This window comes from Lathyrus oleraceus, chromosome 3, assembly GCF_024323335.1.
Source record: "Lathyrus oleraceus cultivar Zhongwan6 chromosome 3, CAAS_Psat_ZW6_1.0, whole genome shotgun sequence".
NCBI lineage: Eukaryota > Viridiplantae > Streptophyta > Magnoliopsida > Fabales > Fabaceae > Lathyrus > Lathyrus oleraceus.
In genome coordinates this window covers 339062993-339081852 of record NC_066581.1, presented here as the reverse complement: position 1 = coordinate 339081852, position 18860 = coordinate 339062993, and the positions used below count along the sequence as shown (strand labels likewise).

At 36.7% G+C, this 18860-nt stretch overlaps 1 protein-coding gene across 1 annotated transcript; it reads left to right on the top strand.

The window, feature by feature from the left end:
• Nucleotides 1-1760: 1760 nt before the first annotated feature.
• LOC127131173 (uncharacterized) lies at nt 1761-2786 on the top strand. The gene is made up of 2 exons (XM_051060107.1): nt 1761-2133; nt 2364-2786. The coding sequence occupies exons 1-2, from the start codon at nt 2128-2130 to the stop codon at nt 2784-2786; spliced, it is 429 nt and encodes a 142-aa protein (XP_050916064.1). The 5' UTR covers nt 1761-2127.
• The last annotated feature ends 16074 nt before the right edge of the window (nt 2787-18860 follow it).

Here is an 18860-nt window from a genome sequence, read left to right as displayed (position 1 = left end):
ATTAATAAATTAAATTTATTTTATATTATAAAAAATTTGTATATATGTAAAAAGTAAATGACATAGTCAAATACACACAAAAACAATATCACTGGATTTGGTTTAAAACTCGTACTCAATTTTATCTATAACTACTCAAACATATTAGAATATCGTGTGTTTTATTTTAAATTTTAATATTACTCATGATGATTATTTTAATGTTGTTTGAATTTTAAAATTTAAATTGTCTTCAATCCACAAAATGATGAAGAAATATTCTTATAGAGTATAACAGAACGACAAAATTTTATGCACTTATTTACATTTATATTATAATATATTAAATCCGAGCTGCGATTTATTTTATTCACAAATCATTATCTAACTTGTCACATCAATTAAAATCTGATGTAACACTCTTCAAAATATAACCATAAAAAACTTCTAATATTCATTTCACTATAATGTGTAATCCTCCATTCATAAATCTATAAAAAAACGGCATTTATATATTCCACTAAATTATAAATAACATTTTATAACGAAAAAATAATAATTCATAAAAAAACGTTTAAAACTATAGTACAAAAAATCTTATGATCATGCTTAAAATAAAATGGTCATATGATGTTTTTAAGTTTGATTATAACTTTCAAATAGACATACAAATACTTCAAACTCTTTTCTAAAATATAATTTTTAATTATATCAACAATTACATATTACAAAATTAAATTCAAAATAAAAAATTAGACAATCATTTTTTCAGCTACAATATATAATCTTTGACATATAAGTTTTCTACTATATATTAAAAAACTACATTTATATATTCCACTAAAATTGTAAATAACTTTTTTTAATGAAAGAATAATAATTCATATTTAATCATTTAAAATTATAGTACAAAAAATATTATGAAAATGCTTAAAGTTAAATGACCATACAATATTTTCAAGTTTAATTATAACTGTCAAATAGATATACAAATGATTCAAATTCTTTCTAAAATATAATTTTCAGTTATATCTACAATTACATGTTACAAATTTAAATTTCAAAATATAAAATTAGACAATTATTTTTCAGCTACAATATATAATCTTTTACATATAAATTTTCTACAATATCTTAATAAATTATATTTATTTAATATTATTAAAAAATTAATTTAATTAAATAATTTGTATATATGTTAAAAATAAATGACATAGTCAAATACACACAAAAATAATATCATTGTACTTGGTTTAAAATTCGTACTCAATTTTTTCTATAGCTACTCAAACATATTAGAACATCGAGAGTTTCGTTTTAAATTTTAATATTAACCATGATGATCATTTTAATGATGTTTGAATTTTAAAATTTAAATTGTCTTTGATCCACGAAATGATGAAAAATATTCTTAGAAAGTATAAAAGAATAATAAAATTTATGCATTTATTTTACATTTTCAATTTTAATTTTAATATTTTATCTTATATTTATATGATTCTAACATATTTATTATTCACTAAAAAACTTATTATTATTTTTATTCTCTTCATCCTATTGTCTTGATAACTAAAAATTTATACTAGAAAAACAAAATTGTATCAATATAATACTTCTTAAATAATGCATATAAACTCCGCGCGATGCGTGAGTCTCAATCTAGTTAGATATTATTCTGGAAACGGATCTCCAACCCAATTAAATTATAGTACTAATAAAAAAGAAATGTCAGCCATTGTTTTATGCATTTCCAAATTTCAAGATAATTTATTTTCAAAATCATTTGTTCTAAAAACTTATTCTAAAGTGGCTAAAAGGGTTTTAAAAAAGGATGTTAAGAATTTAATTTCAAAACATATTTTTTCCAAATGGAAATCTTTATTATCTTGTTTTAATTTTGAGATACAACATAACGAAGGTATTAAAGACTATTTGCCCGATTCTTTAACAAGATAAATTTTATAGGGAAAACATGATCAAGAAAATGGAATGGGCTTGGTTAAGGTGATGAAAATGGAATGGGCTTGGTTAAGGTGATGAAAAGATGGAATCAATCTGAAGATAGAAGGTGACGAGAAGATGGAAGAAAAACGAGAGAGGAGAAAATTGTGGATTGAAGAATTTTTCCAGAAATGAAGAAGAGACCCAATGAAGGTGAGTAATCTGATATATCCTGACTTTCGGTTATGAAACTCACACTAAATTCAGCTGAAATTTAACTGAAATGCAGTAGTTTGTTACAAATGATAAATTCTGCTTTGTTAGTTAGTTCAAATGAAATGTAAATTCACACTAAATTCAATTGCAGTAAAATACTGAAGATGTTCGTCACATTGGATGATTTTTTCAAAATGCTTGATTAACAATCCTTGTTCACAATGCAGGAAATGCTTCCCGAATTTGATAGCCTGTCCGCGGGTAAAATCGGTCGCCGTTTGCCACAATGTGTTGTAGTGTCGTTTTGGTCGCGTTGTAGGTTTGGTTCTGTTGGGGGAGATGCTTGCTGGTGTTGTTGTCATTTGCAGCTGGTGCGGTTCTGTTATGTTGCTGCTGTTGGCTGTGCACATTTGGCTTTTCGTTTGCCGTCGTTTGCAGATGATGCGTTTCAGCTTTATGTGGCTTGGATGGCAGCTGGTGTTTTGGCTGCGCGTTGCTGCTGTAGCATTCTGGCCCTTTATCACTTCCAATTGCCTTCCTTTCTTCATTTTGTCTTAATGGAAAATATTATTGGTTTATGTTGTAAATGGATCATTATTTTTATGGATATGGAATTTGGATGGAGTTTGGATAATTGGTTTATATTATGAATGGATAATATGATTATTATTGGATAATGGATTTAGAAAGGATGAATGGGCTTTTAAAAAATGGATATGGATTTGAATTTGGTTAAATGGATTATTGGATTGGAAAAAATGGCTAAATGGGCTTAAAAAAAGAATGAATGGGCTTATTTGCTAAACAACCATGGTCAAAAAGAAGAAAAATCAAACAATTATTAAGATTCTAAAATTAAATCGAAACCAAAATGTTGATTTTAAAATGACGCAAACTTTTAGAATTAAATCAAAACCTAAAGATCGACTCTACCTTTGAAAAAATAATTTTGCATTAAAAATCAAATTGAACTTAAACAATGCAATTCCTAGAATTAATTTGAAAAGGGGATGAAACGATTTCTAAAATAACCTTTTAAATTCCAAAAAACAAATTTGACCTCAAAGATGAATTTGAACTTCAAAAATTAATTTGAAGTTGAAATCAACACGAAGTTAGAATTAATTGGAACAATGTTATGACACGATGACAAAATGGTGACTGTATATGCAAAGGATTGCTGAGTCCCAAAGACAAGACATGTGAATCAGATTAAACCATGGTTGACTAAAATGAATGAATGAATATATCACATAATCATGCACTAGAAACATGTAACCAAGGATTAAATGGCTAACTTTGAATGAACATGGATCCGAGAGTGGAGCGAGGTATGAAACCCAATGAGCACCTGGTCAACAAAGTATGTGTCAAACCTCAAAGATCAAGGCATGATCATGCTTGATCAAATGTCTCAAGATAAATGATTTATCATGCAAATGAAATTGTCCACCAATGTTATAAACCAAAGGGTTGGGGTTTGATTGCCTGATTCACCTCAAATTACTGACGAACCCTAGTATCCATTAGGTGCAAGCACAAGGCCATGAATCCAAGTCACATGTCTCCTTGTGTTGAATCATGCTTATGCAGGTGGAACGAATGCTTATGATGATATGCAAATGATTAGGTTTAGTGACCTATATGATCATTGTGAAAGGTGGGATAAATTTTGGGGTATGACACCTGGGAGCTGCCTTCGTCAGAGTCTTCTGGGCTTGAGCCTTCTTCTGTAACACCCCAATAAAAATAAGATAATTATTTAATTTAAGTTAATATTATATTTATTAATTTAATTAAATAATTGGAATTATTGGATTATTATTATTATTATTATTATTATTGGATTTTATTATTGGAATATATATAAGTTGGAAATAAGGAAAAAGAGTTCCATTTGGGGTAAAAAGAGTTTTCACGAGAAAACAGAGAAGCGGCTCAAAAAGAGGAAAAGGGCAAAGAGGCAGAGCAAGAGGAAGAAGGTTGGAGAAGAGAAGAAGCTTGAAGCTTAAAGATTCGCCGGATTAACTCAGGTAAGGGGGGTTTATCGTCGTTTAATGGGTATTATGGGTTAACATGTAATGGGTAGTGATAAACCGTTGAATTGACCCTAATTGGGATGTTGAATGCTGAGAAATTATGTTGGATAAGTTGTGTTAAAGCTGTAATTGAATCTGTATTTGTGTGAGTTGTGATTTCCCGAACGTATAGCTTTTTACGGAATTAGAATCGGAGGTTCGGAAGTCCTCCAAGGGCGGAAAATGCGGAGAATTCTGCATTCTGCTTCGTGTTAGCGCAGGAACAGCTTTCTGTCTTGCGTTAACCGGTTAACCCAGGGTGTTAACCGGTTAACACTGTTAGGAATTGTGAAGTATTGCTGTTTTGCTTGCGTTAACCGGTTAACCCAGGGCGTTAACCGGTTAACACTGTTGTGATTTGTGGAAATTGCTGTTCTGTCTGCGTTAACCGGTTAACCCAGGGCGTTAACCGGTTAACACTGTTGAGTTTTGCCAGAAAGCATGTTCTGTGTTGCGTTAACCGGTTAACCCAGGGCGTTAACCGGTTAACACTGTTGGAAAAGTGAAAAATTAATATTTGAATAATGTGTGCATAATTGGTGTTTGGCCTATATTGGCGTATGATGTAATAGGGATTAATTCCCGCTGTTTTGAGCAGTATAGGTATTAGTAGAGTGTGCTAATACTGTGATTAATTATTTGACATGATATGATGTTTTGATACATGTGTTGATGATGTATGATGGTATGCATAATGCTGTGAATGTATATGTTATGTATGCAATTTGTGAATGGACTGTTTATGGCTTAGAGTGTGAGCATATGTCCATTGTGGATTATTGTTGATGATTTTGCATTGCTAGGTGATTTAGCATGCATATTGTGGCCTTTATGGTGGTAGCTAATTCCCATGGTGAGGAATTAGTGAGTTAGTCATTATGGACTGTTATTGATGTTGCATGCTAGGTGAATTAGCGTGCATAGCATGGCCCTTGGGGTGGTAGCTAATTCCCATGGTGAGGAATTAGTGAGTGAGTCACTAGGTCTCAAATGAGTGGGACTAGTGGGCTTGGTAGCCGTATCTGGATTTGATCGGTGAGGTTGAACTATATGTTCATGAATAGTCGGTACCGCATGCATGGAGTCTCATTGCATAATGTATGTATGGCGTATGATATGAATGGATGTATTCGAATATTATGCGTGTGTTTGTGTTGGCATTGAGTATGAGTATGAATTGTGTTGGTATTGAGTATGATAATTGAGTTGATGTGCCGTTACTGAATGTGTGATATGATTAGGGTGATTAATGTGTTATTTACTTAGCATTACATGATATTTTATAATGCTTATTATATCGATTGAGGAACTCACCCTTACAACTATGTTTTCAGGTAACGAGCAGTGATTGAGTAGAAGCTAGTCCTTGGAGTCTAGTGTAGTCCTTAGTGGGTCATGCTCTGGTAGATGTAACATCGGGATAGGATGTTTTACTATGTTTTCATTTGGTTGTTGAACAACTTTACATGTAATGTATTACATGGTTTGAATGTTGTTAGTTTGTATCCGCTGCGTATTATGCAAATGTTTTATTTTGATTAAATAAATGAGCATGACAGGATATTTTGGAAAATGGTGTGAAATGATTGTGTGACACCCTTGATTGCATATTTACTCTGATTTATATTTTGTTATTTTAATTAATTATTGGGGTATTTTAGAAGGGTGTTACATAAGTGGTATCAGAGCATAGTCGGTCGAGTCGAGTCGTAATTATTATGTTTCCCTGTACGTGATAGGTGTTGTGTAACCCTATCAGTACTTATTGTTTTAGCTGTTGGGTTTTCAGAATAGAGATGGCTGGAAGAGGTAGAGATGATGCTGCGATTGCTGAGGCTCTGGGTATGCTAGCTGGAGTACTTGGAGGAAATCCGAATGTTGTGGGAATGGGAGCTGCTCGTCAACTGAGTGAGTTCCAGAAGAACAATCCTCCAATGTTTAAGGGAGCATACGATCCAGATGGTGCTCAGAAGTGGTTGAAGGAGATCGAGAGAATCTTCCGAGTGACTGAGTGTGCCGATAACCAGAAGGTCAGGTTCGGTACGCATATGCTGTCAGAGGAAGCAGATGATTGGTGGGTTGCTACCCGCACTGAGTTGGAATCTGCTGGGAATGCTGAGATCACTTGGGCTGTGTTCAGAGAGAGATTCCTGAGGAAGTATTTTCCAGAGGATGTCAGAGGAAAGAAAGAGATAGAGTTCTTGGAATTGAAGCAGGGCAACCGGTCTGTTACTGAGTATGCTGCTAAGTTCACAGAGCTATCGAAGTATTACACTCCCTATGATGAAGCTACTGGGGAATTTTCAAAATGTGTGAAGTTTGAGAACGGGTTGCGTCCTGAGATTAAGCAGGCTATTGGATATCAGCGGATTAGAGTGTTTTCTGATTTGGTTGACTGTTGCAGGATTTTTGAACAGGATACCAAGGCCAGAGCGGAGAGCTATCAGCAGAGGGTTGATAGGAAAGGCAAGAATCAGAATGATCGTGGGAAACCGTATGCAGCTGGCAAAGGTTTCCAGAGACAGAGTGGGATGAAGAGGCCTAGTGGGGGAGACTCCAGTGCCCCTGCTAAGTGTTTCAGATGTGGTCAGGCTGGACATCGTATCCATGAGTGTACCAGTGCTGAGAGGAAGTGTTTTAAGTGTGGAAAAGGTGGGCACTTGGCTGCAGAGTGCCGGTTGAAGACTGTGACTTGTTTCAACTGTGGAGAAGTGGGTCATATCAGTCCACAGTGTCCTAAGCCGAAGAGAGAGAACCAGTCGGGAGGCAAGGTCTTTGCTTTATCGGGTTCTGAGACTTCTGCAGATGATCGTTTGATCCGAGGTACGTGTTATATTAATGGCTTTCCTCTTGTAGCTATTATTGACACAGGTGCGACTCATTCCTTTATATCTTTGGATTGTGCTGTGAAACTTAAATTAGAGATATCTGAGATGCTTGGTAGTATGGTGATTGATACTCCTGTGAAGGGTTCAGTGACTACTACTTCAGTTTGTTTAAATTGTCCCTTGAGTATTTTTGGTAGAGACTTTGGGATGGACCTCGTGTGTCTTCCACTAGTGCAGATTGATGTTATCCTGGGTATGAACTAGTTGGTGTTTAACCGAGTCTATATCAACTGTTTTGATAAGGCTGTGATTTTTCCTGAGATTGAGGAAGGAAAGGATTTGTTTCTATCAGCGAGGCAGGTGAATGAGGCAGTAGCAGATGGGGCAGAGTTGTTTATGCTGTTAGCGACTTTGGAGGCTAAAGATAAACGGGTGATTTGCGATCTAGCCGTGGTGTGTGATTTTCCTGATGTGTTTCCGGAAGAAGTGAATGAATTACCGCCAGAGCGTGAAGTTGAGTTCTCGATTGATTTGGTACCTGGTACTAGGCCGATGTCGATGGCTCCGTACCGTATGTCTGCTGTTGAGTTAACTGAATTGAAGAGTCAGCTGGAAGATCTGTTGGATAAGAAATTTATTCGTCCGAGTGTGTCACCGTGGGGTGCACCAGTGTTATTGGTTAAGAAGAAAGAAGGTACCATGACGTTGTGTGTGGACTACAGGCAACTGAATAAAGTGACGATCAAGAATCGGTATCCTTTGCCGAGGATTGATGATTTGATGGATCAGTTGGTTGGTGCGAGTGTGTTCAGCAAAATAGATTTGAGATCGGGGTATCATCAGATACGTGTGAAAACTGAGGATATTCAGAAGACTGCTTTCAGAACAAGGTATGGACATTATGAGTATTCTGTAATGCCTTTTGGTGTGACTAATGCGCCTGGGGTATTTATGGAATATATGAATAGGATTTTCCATCCGTACCTAGACAAGTTTGTTGTGGTGTTTATTGATGATATTTTGGTGTATTCGAAATCTGAAGAAGAGCATGCTGAGCATTTGAGGGTGGTTTTAGGAGTTCTACGAGAAAAGAAGTTATTTGCTAAACTCTCTAAATGTGAATTTTGGTTAGAAGAGGTTAGTTTTCTTGGTCATGTGATTTCAAGAGATGGTGTTGCTGTTGATCCTTCTAAGATAGAAGCGGTATCTAAGTGGGAAGCTCCGAAGTCAATTTCTGAGATAAGGAGTTTTCTTGGTTTGGCTGGTTATTATAGGAAATTCATTGAGGGATTTTCTAAGTTGGCGTTACCGTTGACGATGTTGACCAGAAAGGGGCAAGCGTTTGTTTGGGACTCAAAATGTGAAGAGGGTTTCCAAGAGTTAAAGAGAAGGTTGACTACTGCTCCTATTCTGATATTACCGAGTTCGTCGGAATCATTTGAGGTTTACTGTGATGCTTCATTGTTGGGTTTGGGTGGTGTGTTGATGCAGAATAAGCAGGTTATAGCTTATGCTTCGAGGCAGCTGAGGGTTCATGAGAGGAACTATCCGACACACGATTTAGAGTTGGCAGCCGTGGTATTTGTTCTGAAGTTATGGAGGCATTACTTGTACGGGTCAAGATTTGAGGTTTTCAGTGACCATAAAAGTTTAAAGTATTTGTTTGATCAGAAAGAGCTGAATATGAGACAGAGGAGATGGTTAGAGTTTCTGAAGGATTATGACTTTGGTTTGAATTACCATCCGGGTAAAGCAAACGTAGTGGCTGATGCATTGAGTCGGAAATCATTGCATATGTCTATGTTAATGGTTAAGGAATTGGATTTAATTGAGCAATTTAGAGACTTGAGTTTGGTGTGTGAGAGTACTCACAATAGTGTTAAATTGGGAATGTTGAAGTTAACGAGTGGTATTCTGGATGAGATTAGAGAGGGTCAGAAATCCGATGTGCTTTTGGTTGATAGGATGACTTTAGTGAATCAAGGTCAAGGTGGTGAATTCAGAGTTGATGAGAATGGTGTTTTGAGATTTGGTAATCGGGTGTGTATTCCGGATGTTACCGAACTTAAGAAGAGTATTCTTGAGGAAGGACATCGTAGTGGCTTGAGTATTCATCCTGGGGCTACGAAGATGTACCATGATTTGAAAAAGTTATTTTGGTGGCCGGGAATGAAAAGAGAAATTGCGAGTTTTGTTTATTCTTGTTTGACTTGTCAGAAGTCAAAGATTGAGCATCAGAAGCCGTTTGGGCTAATGCAACCGTTGGCTATTCCAGAGTGGAAGTGGGATAGTATCAGTATGGATTTTGTTTCTGGTTTACCGAGGACAAGTAAGAATTTTGAAGCTATTTGGGTGATTGTTGACAGATTGACAAAATCGGCTCATTTCATTCCGATCAGAATGGATTATCCGTTAGAGAGATTAGCTGAGTTGTATATTGAGAAAATTGTAAGTTTGCATGGTATTCCGTCGAGTATTGTTTCGGACAGAGATCCTAGATTTACATCGAAGTTTTGGGAAGGTTTGCAGAAGGCTTTGGGAACTAAGCTGAGATTGAGTTCTGCATATCATCCGCAGACTGATGGTCAGACTGAGAGGACGATTCAGTCATTAGAGGATCTTTTGAGGGCTTGTGTTTTGGAAAAGGGAGGTGCTTGGGATTGTTATTTACCTTTGATTGAGTTTACCTACAACAATAGTTTTCATTCGAGCATTGGTATGGCACCGTTTGAAGCTTTGTATGGTAGGAGATGTCGGACGCCTTTATGTTGGTATGAGTCCGGTGAGAGTGCTGTGGTTGGACCGGAGATTGTTCAACAGACTACGGAAAAGATTAAGATGATTCAGGAGAAGATGAGAATTGCTCAGAGTCGTCAGAAGAGTTATCACGACAAGAGAAGGAAGTCACTTGAGTTTCAAGAGAGGGATCATGTGTTTCTCCGTGTTACTCCGATAACTGGGGTTGGTCGAGCTTTGAAGTCGAAGAAGTTGACACCTCGATTTATTGGTCCTTATCAGATTTTGGAGAGGATAGGGGAGGTAGCCTATCGTATCGCTTTACCGCCGTCACTTGCGAATTTGCATGAGGTTTTTCATGTGTCTCAGTTGAGGAGGTACATTCCTGATCCGTCGCATGTGGTCCAAATAGATGATGTACAGGTGAGAGATAACTTGACTGTTGAAACATCACCTATGAGGATCGAGGATCGAGAGTTGAAGCAGTTGCGGGGTAAAGAGATTGCCTTGGTGAAGGTAGCTTGGGGAGGACCAACAGGTGGCAATGTGACTTGGGAACTTGAGAGTCAGATGAAGGAGTCTTATCCAGAGTTATTCGCTTGAGGTATGTTTTCGAGGACGAAAACTCTTTTAGTGGGGGAGAGTTGTAACACCCCAATAAAAATAAGATAATTATTTAATTTAAGTTAATATTATATTTATTAATTTAATTAAATAATTGGAATTATTGGATTATTATTATTATTATTGGATTTTATTATTGGAATATATATATAAGTTGGAAATAAGGAAAAAAGAGTTCCATTTGGGGTAAAAAGAGTTTTCACGTGAAAACAGAGAAGCGGCTCAAAAAGAGGAAAAGGGCAAAGAGGCAGAGCAAGAGGAAGAAGGTTGGAGAAGAGAAGAAGCTTGAAGCTTAAAGATTCGCCGGATTAACTCAGGTAAGGGGGGTTTATCGTCGTTTAATGGGTATTATGGGTTAACATGTAATGGGTAGTGATAAACCGTTGAATTGACCCTAATTGGGATGTTGAATGCTGAGAAATTGTGTTGGATAAGTTGTGTTAAAGCTGTAATTGAATCTGTATTTGTGTGAGTTGTGATTTCCCGAACGTATAGCTTTTTACGGAATTAGAATCGGAGGTCCGGAAGTCCTCCAAGGGCGGAAAATGCGGAGAATTCTGCATTCTGCTTCGTGTTAGCGCAGGAACAACTTTCTGTCTTGCGTTAACCGGTTAACCCAGGGTGTTAACCGGTTAACACTGTTAGGAATTGTGAAGTATTGCTGTTTTGCTTGCGTTAACCGGTTAACCCAGGACGTTAACCGGTTAACACTGTTGTGATTTGTGGAAATTGCTGTTCTGTCTGCGTTAACCGGTTAACCCAGGGCGTTAACCGGTTAACACTGTTGAGTTTTGCCAGAAAGCGTGTTCTGTGTTGCGTTAACCGGTTAACCCTGGGCGTTAACCGGTTAACACTGTTGGAAAAGTGAAAAATTAATATTTGAATAATGTGTGCATAATTGGTGTTTGGCCTATATTGGCGTATGATGTAATAGGGATTAATTCCCGCTGTTTTGAGCAGTATAGGTATTAGTAGAGTGTGCTAATACTGTGATTAATTATTTGACATGATATGATGTTTTGATACATGTGTTGATGATGTATGATGGTATGCATAATGCTGTGAATGTATATGTTATGTATGCAATTTGTGAATGGACTGTTTATGGCTTAGAGTGTGAGCATATGTCCATTGTGGATTATTGTTGATGATTTTGCATTGCTAGGTGATTTAGCATGCATATTGTGGCCTTTATGGTGGTAGCTAATTCCCATGGTGAGGAATTAGTGAGTTAGTCATTATGGACTGTTATTGATGTTGCATGCTAGGTGAATTAGCGTGCATAGCATGGCCCTTGGGGTGGTAGCTAATTCCCATGGTGAGGAATTAGTGAGTGAGTCACTAGGTCTCAAATGAGTGGGACTAGTGGGCTTGGTAGCCGTATCTGGATTTGATCGGTGAGGTTGAACTATATGTTCACGAATAGTCGGTACCGCATGCATGGAGTCTCATTGCATAATGTATGTATGGCGTATGATATGAATGGATGTATTCCAATATTATGTGTGTGTTTGTGTTGGCATTGAGTATGAGTATGAATTGTGTTGGTATTGAGTATGATAATTGAGTTGATGTGTCGTTACTGAATGTGTGATATGATTAGGGTGATTAATGTGTTATTTACTTAGCATTACATGATATTTTATAATGCTTATTATATCGATTGAGGAACTCACCCTTACAACTATGTTTTCAGGTAACGAGCAGTGATTGAGTAGAAGCTAGTCCTTGGAGTCTAGTGTAGTCCTTAGTGGGTCATGCTCTGGTAGATGTAACATCGGGATAGGATGTTTTACTATGTTTTCATTTGGTTGTTGAACAACTTTACATGTAATGTATTACATGGTTTGAATGTTGTTAGTTTGTATCCGCTGCGTATTATGCAAATGTTTTATTTTGATTAAATAAATGAGCATGACAGGATATTTTGGAAAATGGTGTGAAATGATTGTGTGACACCCTTGATTGCATATTTACTCTGATTTATATTTTGTTATTTTAATTAATTATTGGGGTATTTTAGAAGGGTGTTACATCTTCCGCCGTGTAGGGGTAGGAGAAGTTCTGGGAGGTGCTTTTGATGGAGAAAAAATGTGTGAGTGTACACTCCCATCAGAATCCTCATCATCCACCACAAGCACTTCTTCGAGTACCTGAATGTTGAGACGTGTGAAGAGGTGATAAAAAGTCTTAGCAAAAAACTTATTCAAAAGATGAATATGTAATACCTGCAGGGGTGGGGGTCAAAGGCGATCGTGGATTCTTCGAAGGCTTCTCCTGAGTCGGTTCAGCAGAGGGGCGACCCTCTTTCGACCCTAATAGCAAAAAACAAACCGTCAATTTGGTATAACACCAAGACAAGAAGAAACTAAATCAGTTTACATGTACCTTTTTAGGTGCTTCGTCAACTTGAGGATTTTGGATTTTTGGGTCGGGAGCATTAACGGATGGAGGTGGAGGCGGTATATCGTCGGCGAGAGTTGAAAGTGCGTCGACCATGTTCTGAAGGAACTTGTCACTTGCGAAAGCATGACTGTAGTAAGAGTTCCACCACTCGTCAAAATCAATAGTTGTTAGGAAAGATTACTGAAACCTGAAGACTGGGAGTTCATAACAGATATTAGATCTACAAAAACGGAGGCAAGCCTTGTGATCATCGGCTTTTAACGATCGATTGGACCAGACAATGTCGGTGTCATGAGATACTAGAGATTTCGGGACCATCTGGCTTAGGCCAAATTGATGGGCCACAAGGTTCAGTTGGTAGCTCATGAAACCAAACCCATTCGACCCTGGTTCAATCCTGCATGACAGCAAAGTAGGAGTCAGGAAGGCCCTCCATATCGCGTTCGACTAAGCTGCAATTTATGGAGAGCCACCGGGAAAGGGATTTTTGAACCATTTGGGGCCGAAGTTTCTATCAGCAAATGGCGCCATACCAGGAAAAAAATTGTCCGCTTCGATGAACATATTCAAATATTTCATGAAGATACTGGTGTTTGGAGTCTCCTGACAAGTCGTCAAAGCCTGCCTGGCTCATTCGATCGGTCGATCTTCGTTCAGGCGCATGAGACGCTCTGACATTGTGTATCCCAGATGATACTCAAAGGTAGCATTCAACCAATGTTGCAAGAGCCACAAAGGACCCGACAGGTTCAGGGCCTTGGGAGTGTTAGCAAGAATCTTCAGTTTCAGGGTTACCAGCCCCAGAGCCTGATACAAGGAAGCTAGTAGTAATTTTCCTAAAGATATTTGTCGACCCTCATGAATCTGGATCTCCAGGGCAATATAGCTCTTTTCTATCTGTAAAGAACCAAGACAGAAAATGTAGAATGAGAGCCAAAACGTAAGGAAGGCTATATGCTCTTCGTTGGACACTTCGACATAGTCCTTGTTATGGTGGTCTTCGATGTAGTTCAGGAGGCTGGCCCGACCAAACGTGAAAGCATTCTCCGTCAAAAGGGTTGGATCGAAGGTTTCCCCCAGGGGCGAAAGGCCAGTGATCGCCGCCACGTCAAAAAGAGTGGGTGTCAACATCCCACAAGGCAGCTGGAATGTGTTAGTCGAGCCTTCTCAGAAGTATAGGGACGCCAACAACATGCAAGGATTAACACGGTGGGCGTACCTTGATACTTGAATAAGGTCGAAGATCCCTACACTTCTCCATTGGTCTTGACGTTTTCGTTGGACCTTGTTAAGCCACTCCAGGTATTCCTTGTTGCCAGGAGTGGGCATGGATCGAAAAACTATGGCTTTCGCCTCCATAAATCTGACTTCGAGTATGGCAGATTTGTCGAAAGCAGGAGGAGTAGCAGGTTTATACCCAGGGAAAAAGGGTGCAACGGTGTATGAAGAAGATTTTTGGTCAGCAAGAGGTCCGTGGAATGCTGTAGCGGTAAATTCATGATCATCAAGCTATGGATAAGTTAGAGATCAAATAACAAGAGTCGCCATTGCACTTTTATTGTTTCCAAGGGAAAAGGGAAAAAGTACGAACAAAACCCAAAAGTAAGAAGTTTTCAAATCAAAACTAATAAAATGTCAGAGATTACAAGTAAGGGGGTTGGTTACACAGAGGGAAGGTGTTAACACCCAAAGTGTCCTAGGTACTCTTAGGGAGCCCTTTTTGTGTGCATATGTATTTTGTACAAAGTGATGTTTACAAACAAATAGAATGGGGGGATGAGAAAAGAATTCATTAATTATATTTTTTTGTTTGACAAGACCTTCAATCTTGTGCCTACGTATCAACATAAAAATGAGGGATCAAAACCTCGTAGTTCGTGATACAAATTTCAAAGTGGATGCATTGTTTTTAACAAAAATTAAGTTTGAAAGTCACAAAGGCCTAAAAATGGTCTGAATGAGTTAGTTCTTTTTAGCTTCTTTTTTTTTAAGTTTAAGTCAACTATAGTTAAGTTTATTTACAAGTTTGATTTAAGAAAATAAGTTTGAAAATGCAATGGCATAAGGCCAAAGTTTCTATCTTTTTTGCAAAAGTGGTCAAAGTTTAGAACTAAAATAAGTTCAATCAAAGAAGGTTTTGAAAAAATGAAGGGAGAGATTTTGAAATTAAAGAAATGGGGAGAAGATAAAGAGACTACCCTATGTACAAAATTAAAAGTTTAGAGTTGAAAAGATCTGACTAAATGGGTAGCAATCCAATAGACAAGAATGTCAATAGAAACCCAGAATTCCCTTGGACTTTTAGAATCAAGCAACACACAAATGCACAATTATATTATCTTGAAGAGCAAGGCATCAAATAAAAATGGCCACATCCAAGCTTATCCATTCCATGATCTTCTTCAAAGTATCCCATGTAACAGATGAATTTCACAAGTCACAGGTTCACAATAACAACTTCTCAATGATCATATTATATATGAACTTAGAGAGATCTTGAATGATGTATCAGATGAAGTTTCAAATTGCAAGCACTTGGTTTCTCAATAAGTTGGCATTGGCCAAGTCCTTTAGCATAGGAATGTTGCCTAAGTTCTAAGTCCATTTGTCCAAGATCAAGCCAACAGTCCACATAAACGTTTTTTTAGGGTTTTTGTTGTTATTATGTACATTAATGGTCAAAGGCCACACAAACAAGCAAAGTATACACAAACAAAATATATCACACAATATGGTCCAAGTGGACAAAGTGAAAATTGCATTAAGATAAACAATTAGAATGATATGAACAATGGAAAATGAAATAAAATGCTAAAAGTAAATTGCATTAAAGTAAAGGGCTTGAAATTAAAAGTTAGTAGTTAATAGGTTAGAAGTTAGTATTGTTTTGCTTTTGTTTTTCATTCTTTTTAGACATTCTTTGGAGAACACTCAACCCACTTATCACAAGCATGAATCCTTGATCCAAAACATCTTTCAAAGGAAGGAAAGAAGGCCAAGTTTCCACACAATACCATGAAAGAGGGGAGACTTACAATCTCACTAACTAGAATGTTATGCCTTTTATGTCACAAATTTAGCGCTATGTTAAGCAATCGTAATTGGACTTATGTAGAAGTTACAACTATTTGAGGTCGGGCAATAGAATTTTGGTGTTAATGCATGTTAGAGACATAGTATTATGAACTATGTTCATGAAACATACCACACACAAAAAGAATATGCAAAAGGTGTGGCCTAATCTCATCCATACTCATGTTAATTTTTCAATCAACTCGCTTTAGGACTTTGAGATATCATAAGCCAAATGAGATGAATGAATAAAGAAGGGGAATAAGATGAAGTGAGAGGGGAATGGATCAAAACACAAACTGGTCAAAGGAGGACTTTTACCAAATTAATATCATCCATTCATTTTGGGAGATGGAATGTACATTCCATCAATCCCCTAAATCCAATGATATTAACTCAATAAAGTCAAATCAACCTTGACCAAGGCCTAACAACAATAGTCAAACATAAACAAGCCATCACAATTGGTCAACAAATTTATTTGGCATTTAATCAAATTAAAAATACTAAAATAAGGCATTTAAATTAAATATGGTTTGTCCAATTCCTAAAACCTCATCAAAATACCAAAGAAATGACCATGAGATTTATCATAGGTCAAACAAGGTCAAAGGACCTTGGAGAAAAAATTTCATAATTTTTGAACATTTAAAAGTATTTTTAAACCATTAAAAACAAATGCAAAATCAATTAAATCATGAAAAAATTAATAATGAACAAAAAAATAATTTTAATTCAGAATATGAAAGAGGAAAATATTTGAATTTTTTTGGTGAAACTCTCATATTTTTTGGATCAATATTAAATTTAATATGAATTAATGAAAATAACACAATTAAAATGAAAATTAAAATATCAGAAAAAACGTGGACCACTTGATCTCCCTCATTAATTGAGGTGGCAGATCAAGTGGTCACAAACGCGCTATCCACGATGGGCTCTAGTCAGCACGCCACAAACTTGGTAATTCAGACCAACGTACGAGATTATTTCATTTCAAATGGATCATGTGGCTCAGAACCATCCAGCTCACCACCGGTGTCCAAAGGTCGGACGTCTTTTCCGGCGACCCTGGTCGGTCTGGTTCAGTCATAACCATCACCAAAATTAAAAAGAAGGACATGATTTCAAAGTAAAAATGGCACTGAGCATGAATCTGACCTCAATTTATCGTAACTCCAAGTATATTGAGAGATACATGGAGTTGAAATTTGAGGTACATGAACTGAGTTGCTTCGATTTGGTCTCAAAGCAATTCAATCTTATTGCCTACATTGGTAGGACTTCAGAAAACCAAAGAATCAATAGAATTAAGCAAGATTGAGAGAGAATCGAAGAGATCAAAATTTCTGGAAAATACCTTCAATGTTGGTCTGGATCCAACTGTTCTTGCCTTGGCTCGTGCTTGATCTCACTCCAAATGCTTGCAGAAGAAGAAATGAACACACAAGAGGTCTTGGATCCCTGGAGTTTTGAATTTTAAAACAGTGAAAATTCAAACTCAAATTCAAGTGAATTTATCAGGATTATCCTTTGGAATATGAGGGCTAGAGGTTAGGGATCAAAGTTGGCGCGAATCTGTTGTCAATGTTGAGCATATGAGGCTCTATTTATAGCTGAAACCATTGATATTTGCACACTTGAAATCACTTTCCAAATTTTGTCATTGATGATGCATGGGTGCATGGGCGCATACAGGCCCATGAAATCATTGCCTTAGGTCCACAAATGAGTGCGAGAAGGTCTGAAAACAACTTGGATTGCAAGGCAAGTGTGTGTGAAGATTTAAAGTTTGATCTTTGCCAAGTGATGATACCATGTTCATGCCATGCGCAGCCTATGCATTCCTTGTCCAAAATGGATAGATTTGAGCTCTTTGGAAAGGTGAGATCAAGAGGAACAACTTTCATGTTCAACACTTTTTCATTTGGAGCTTGGAACTTGAATAATTTTGAGGTGGAAGTTTGGAAATTTTTGACATATCAAAATTTTTCTAAGTGTCAAGTCATATGTCTCAATATTCCACCTTGCTTAACTTTTTATGTGAGCTTCAAATGAGAAGCGTGTCTTCATCAAAGTTGTAACTCTTTCAAAGACCTTCAAAATAGTCACAAATTTCATGTCATTTTGATTTGAAATGATAGAGTTATGCATTTTTGAAGTTTGGAAAAATCACTTGATCAATGGTATATGTCAAAAGTGACCTATAATGTAACCTCATATCACATGCTTAAAAAAGTTGAATTAGCTCCCACTCCAAACATCAAAGTCTAAGTAGACCTCTTGAATTTGATTGTTCAACTTGGAAATATTTCATATCATAAAAAATTAGCAAGTTATGGTCTTGGGAAGTTGGCTTTGAAATTAGGGTTTAAACAAAATGACCTATAATGTTTCAACATAGAAAATGATTTTCCAAGCAAAAATAGATCTAGGTATTAACATGAAAGTTGTTTGGAATGTCATCTATAGTAAGTTTTCTCTTGGAATCATTTTCATATGGTGAAAATTGTAGGAGATAGGGTCTAGGGAGACCCAGTTTTGATCAGATGAACTCATCTGGCCAACCACCATCAACCAACTTGCTAATCTTCAATTTTTTTGACTTTCTAGGCTCATGGTATATCATATATGCATAAGATGATGAATTTTGAAGTGTCCCTTGAGAAATTTGATCAATTGATGAGATAGCTTGTTGGAGAAGTTACTCAAGATACCCAATCAAACTAGGGTTTCCAATGCAAATCACCCTCAAACTCTTGAAGAAAACTTGATCAATATAACATGTAGAGATCATTTGAACTCATATATGATGTTTATGACCATTCTTAGATCAATTCATGGTTGTGCTCTTTGTCATGAGGGTCTCAAACCCTAGATGTGAACTTGATAGATCAATGGAGATCATGTCCTGCCTACAAAAGAGTTAGGCAAATGCAAAGACATATTTTTGGTATTTTTGGTTAGTGAAATGATAAAA